Source organism: Vombatus ursinus, unplaced genomic scaffold, assembly GCF_900497805.2.
Source record: "Vombatus ursinus unplaced genomic scaffold, bare-nosed wombat genome assembly UNPS02010320.1, whole genome shotgun sequence".
Taxonomy (NCBI): Eukaryota; Metazoa; Chordata; class Mammalia; order Diprotodontia; family Vombatidae; genus Vombatus; species Vombatus ursinus.
In genome coordinates this window covers 3,499,113-3,504,951 of record NW_020950098.1, presented here as the reverse complement: position 1 = coordinate 3,504,951, position 5,839 = coordinate 3,499,113, and the positions used below count along the sequence as shown (strand labels likewise).

The following is a 5,839-nucleotide window of genomic DNA, read 5'->3' as shown; positions in this document are numbered from 1 at the left end:
TATGTTAGAGTTTTGCTTAACTTTAACTTTTACTCTTTATTATACAGGATGGCTCCCTGGGAGGGAGTGAGGGAAAAGATACAGTAGGGAATAAACATAATACAAAAACAAAGGGTAGCAATAACAGTGTATTTGGTAAAAGAATGCAAGTATCAGTTATCCACCTTAGTGGCAAAGAATTCATTTCTTAATGACATATAAAAGCAAAGTTTCAGACTTCATGATTTAAACAGAATATAGTTTTTTATTTTTTTATTTTTCCTTATAGAGCAAAAAAAAAACTGTAGGAACACAAGTTCTGTTTAGATAAACAACACTTATGTCTAAGAAATTATAAAAAATATGACACCTTTTGTTTTTTAGAGTGGGGCTGTCTAAAATTTGATAACAGCCTATGTTGTATCTTTATCATATATATTTGCCAAAAGTGCAAGAATATGTAATGATTACACAGTTCATCTGCTGAAAACTGCTGGATCAGATAAATCACTGACACAGACAAAAGTTTGGTGCAGCTAACACTGACAAACAAAAAAGAATGTTTAATAATGAAGACTCAAATGAAGTATGGAAAAAAGATATTTCGTGTTTCAGCCGAAGTAACTGGTGAAGGCAGACTACGGAAACAAATGATTTTCATTCAATCAAAGTATATATTCTGAACAAACATGTCCACGTGATGTGTTTCCAGGCCTTTAAACTCTACCAGGCCAGACCCTTTGCTGCTTTTGCTGCCTTCACTTTGTTTTTCCCTTTGCCCCGTTTTGCCTTTAGTTTTTTCCTTTGCCTCGGGTGCATCCAAACTGGGTACTGTCCATGTTCATCTAAAAGACTCTTTTTGTTTCTTTTAACATCCACTTCCATTTTCGATTCACCTGAAAAAGTAATGAAAATCTTATTATGAAAACTGCAAAACACTAGCAAGATTTTGTAGGATCCAGGAAAGAAGCAACTGGCTTATTACATCATAAGACTTCAGTTTCTATAAATATTAATTAAATGTTAAAGTGTGATATAGAGGACCTATGAAGGAAGATGCTTTCTACTTCCAGTGAAAGAATTGATAAAAAGAAGTGTGCATAGTATGGTTTTACATATATTTATAAATTTGTGTCAAATGGTGGCCTTCTCTGGTGCACAGTGGGGGCGGGGGGAAGAAGGGAAGGAGACAGTTTGGCACCTAAAATATAACCAAAAAAACTTAATTTAATTAAAAAAAAAAAAGAAGAAAAATGTAAGAGCAAATAAAATACTTTCAGCTGGAGGGATCAAAAAGAATTTCCAGAAGAGATGACACCTGAAAGGAAGCTTAGAGGAAGATACCAGATTCTGAAAAGCAGTGATGAAAAGGGAATTCATCCAGGAACAGTGGCTGTCTTACACAGATGCTTGGAAGCAGAAGGAATATAAAATCAACTGGTTTTACAAGTCCAGGTTTGCTTAGAACATGTGAAGTAAGAAGCAATGAGTAATAAGCCATACTGTGGAGGGCCTTAAATGTCAGGCTAAATAAAGACTCTGAATTTTCCCTTAGCAATAGGGAGCCACTGAAGGCTTTTTGGGGAGAGACATGGGCAGATCAGTGATTTGGGAAATTACTTGGCAGTTGTATGAAGAATAAATTAGAGAGAGAATAGAAACTCAGAATCAAAGAGACCAGAAAGGAAGTTATTAACAATAATCTAGATGAAAGGTGAAGAGGGTTTGAACTTGAGGGTAGGGTAGCATCATGACAAGGGGAAAGACACACCTAGAATTTAGAGGTCTTCGCAAGTGGTTAAATGTGAGGAATAAAGGAAAGGGAAGAATCAAAGAAGATTCCAATGTTTTCAAACTGAATGTGTAGGAGGATGGTGTTGTGATCCATGAGATGAGTAAATTTAAGGGTGTTGGAAACTGATATACTGAATCTGAGTTGCCTATAAGACATCTAGATGGAGATGCTTAGCAGATATTTCCTTCAGAACTGAAGTTCAGAGGAGGGGAAAAAGACTGACTATACAGATTTGGAACTCACCTGCATAGAGGTAATAAATAATTAATAAATAAATAATAAATAATTAAAGCCACAGGAGTAAATTCTCACCAAGGGAGAGAATGCAGAGAGAAAAAAGAGCTGAAGACAGAGGCACAGGAGACCCCTACACTTATGGACAGAAGAACGATGATAAATAAGCAAAGGAGAAAGGTAAGAACCAATCAGTAAAGGAGGAGGAAAAAGACAGCAGTATCACAGAGACCAAGGAAGGAAAAAGCATTCAGAAAGGGTAGATGTCAACAGTATAAAATACTTCAGGAAGTTCAAAGAAGATGAGAACTTTGGCTTTGGCAATCCAAGTCTGACGTAGACAGAGCTGCTAGCCTCAGTGTCTGCTGAGCTACAGCCATAGAGTGCTGAGAAAGTGGACTTTGGGGTATTTGGGGTCAGAGGAGCTCTCAAGGAGAGAAAAGAACTGAAGAAGCTGCCGTGGGGAGTGTGAGAGAGCATCAGAGATATAAGAAAAGATGATCATGTAGCAATAAGGATCCAATGTTTTTGTACCTCCATCCCTTCACTCAAACTTTCTGCTGTGACTGGAATGCCCTCACCCTCTGCCTACTGAAGTCTCACTCATCCTGTAAGTTCAAATACCACCTCCTACATGAAGCTTTCCTTGTTCCCCCAACTAAAAGGAACCTCTTCATCCTACTTGTCATAATACATTTTTACTTTTCTTAGACATTTATATGCTATTTTTTATAGTGTATGAGTCATCTCCTATACTAGACTATTGGTCTCTTGATGGTAAGGACTATATCTCATTCATCTTTGTATATTCCCTTGAAAAGTCCCTTGCATATAACAGGGACTTAATAAAAACATGCCAAATTAATAGTTAAATATTGAAAAGAAAGTGTGATACAGAAAACTGGCTATCCAGAGAAAAGAAAAGCAGAGTGGGATGGAGGAAGATGCCCAGTTATTAGTCAATTAATTAACGAGCATTTATTAAATGTCATTTATGGGCCAGGCACTGTGTTATCTAGTTGCCAGAAATATGAAGAATGAAAAAACCCCTACTGTCAAAGAGCTCATATTTTGGGGCAGCTAGGTGGAGAAGTGGATAGAGCACTGGCCCTGAAGTCAGGAGGACCTGAGTTCAAATTCGACCTCAGACCAAACACTTGACACTTACTATCTGTGTGACCCTGGGCAAGTTGCTTAACCCCAATTGTCCAAAAAAAAAAAAAAAAAAAAAATAAAGCTCACATTATATATGTGTATGTGTGTATATATATATATATATATATATATGAAAATAACATGTCCATTCCTATTTATGTTGAGAATGAATACAAAGCTAAATATGTTTATGCTTTTTGTCAAGATTTCTAAATTCTTCTACAAGTTCTGATAGGCTTATGGAGTTAAAATTGGATGGGATAAATTAAAGCAAATAAGAAAGGTACCTCACATATACAGAACTCTATCTAGATACAATCACAATGAAATCTTTCTGTGGTACACATGATGGAGCTACTTCACACAAATGCCACAAATTTTGGCAACACATTGCCAAGATATATAGTGCTTCACCATAAATATATTTATTGACACAAACTTATTTCAAAGCACTTTATCATAGAGTCTGAAGGCACATAAGCCCTCAAGAATTGCTCTATTGGTTGCAGATACTGAAATACCACGATCTCTTAAGAATCAAAGAACAAAGAAGAAGGTACATGATGGGTATAAGAATCCAGCAGAAGACTTCTAATGGCGATTTATGCACAGGCAGCACAGGAGATAATATTAAAAAAAAAATATATGCTCAGAAAAGGTGTCAACTGGAAATTCAGTGAGAGAATGTGACAAAAGATGGTCCACCACAGTGCTCCACTGGTACTCACTGAACACAAAGAGGTTGAAGGTTTAGTGGATCTTCTGTGAAGGGTCTATGGGAAAACATAAACAAAAACTGCCCAGAAAAAGTCTGAAGCAAAGAGTGCCACACTGATAAGATCATAAATACACTGGAATACTTAAGCACAGGAACTAATGGGGTGTTGGGGGGGTCACAAGGAGGAGAGTGTTTGTGGGTACGTGTGTGTGTGTGTGTGTGTGTGTGTGTGTGTGTGTGAGAGAGAGAGAGAGAGAGACACACACACCAAGAAAGAAAAATGAAAGTGGGAAAAACAACTGTGCACATGAACTTACCCTCTTGATCTTTCCCCACAGAGTCTGTTTTCTCTTTGATTTTTCCAGGTGCTACCACGGTTACTATGTCTTTAACCTCTTCCATTAAAACATCACCATCTATTTTAAGTATACTTTTTAGGCGACTAAGTTCCTTTGGTGCATTCTTCTTTCTCTTTTCTGCACGCATCTTCCTTTTCCACTTACTCCGTAAGCTTTTTGCCATTTTTACCTAAAAGTAACAAAATAATTTTTCCAAAATTAGAAAGTTTGCTAACAAATTAACAAAGCAAAGATCTAAAAACCAGGCAATAAATTAAAGTCAAATTCAAGTCCAAGAAAAGGTAACAATCCACATTCTGCTCATGTTGATTTAAAAGGAAGAAACTTGGGAACATTATGTTTATTTAATACATACCTTTGAAGACCAATATTCTAATTTGTATTTAGAAGCCAAGAATTGTATTTAACACCCCGCCCCCAAATTTTTTTAAGGGCTTCAATGTAGTTTATCAGTGAGAATTTTGATATATGCAGCTAAAAGGCAATGGAGTCTTTGGAAAGACAAAGAAGTCCCACAAGCAAGGCATGATGCTACAATTAGTCAACATGTATTTAAGTTGTTACTATGTGCCAGGTGCCGTGCTACATGCTGGATATACAAGTACAAAGAATGAAACAATCCTTACTAGTGGAAGCTTACTTTCTAATGGTGAGGTCAAGGATATACAAAAACATATTTCAACACTGATATAAAGTTAATTTTAAAAACTGTATATACATAGATACAAAGTAGTTAAATATAAGGCAGTACAGGACGGAGGTCACTTCCCTTGGGGGAGGAGGGGGAGGATTAGGAAAGGCTTCATGCAGAAGATGGTACCTGAGCTGCATCTTTAAAGAGAGGGACTCTGAGGCATAGGTAAGGGGGCAGTGCACTGCAGGTATGAGGGATGTCCAGTGCCAAGGCACAGTAACTGGCATATAATGGACAGAAAGTAAATGTCTAATTGATTGCCTGATCACAGATTTAGAATTGGAAAGCACTCTCTTCTAGCCCCTTCCTTTTACAGATGAGAAGAAGGACAATCAGAGTAGTTAAGTGACTGATCCAGAATCTTAACTAGCAGAACTAGAACTCAAAACCCAGGTCTTCTGACTCCTTTAGCATTCTTTCCACTGCACTCCCAGGGGCTCAGGGTCCTCAACTCCTCACTAGATGACCTCCTGTATTCAGTAGGATGCCAGATCTTGCCATGTCGACCTTCACATCTCTCCTCCACGATCTCCAGCTACAACCTCAGTTCAGGGCCAAGTCAGCAAACATTTGCTAAGCACTTTCTATTCTCAGGCACTGGGAATACAAAGAAAAGCAAAAACATTCCCGGTCCTCTGGGACTTCACAATCTAAAGCCTTCTCTCTAGTACTCAGTCGAGACTTTTTTCTCATTCATAAAATGAAGGGCCTAGAATGGATGAACGAAATACAATTCCAGTACTAAATCCGTGACAAGTCAATCCTTTTTTGTTCGTGCCCATTATGTGGCATCCCCCTCCCATCAGGCCTGTGGTTCACTACCCCCTTACTTGGGTCTCAGAGCCCCTCATTTTCAAGATGCCCCTCAGGCACCATTTTCTGCATGCAGCCTGATACACACACAT

General features: G+C 37.9%; 1 protein-coding gene across 1 annotated transcript in view; it reads right to left on the bottom strand.

Moving 5' to 3' along the window:
• Positions 1-262: 262 nt before the first annotated feature.
• The window catches only part of LLPH (LLP homolog, long-term synaptic facilitation factor), a 6,284-nt gene continuing 707 nt past the window's right edge, over positions 263-5,839 (bottom strand). Inside the window, exons 2-3 of the mRNA XM_027854193.1 lie at positions 4,199-4,409; positions 263-875 (exon numbers count right to left, since the gene is read on the bottom strand). Of these exons, the coding sequence (XP_027709994.1) occupies positions 703-875; positions 4,199-4,403 (378 nt within the window). The 5' untranslated portion in view covers positions 4,404-4,409 and the 3' untranslated portion in view covers positions 263-702. The remainder of the gene's footprint in view (positions 876-4,198; positions 4,410-5,839) is intronic.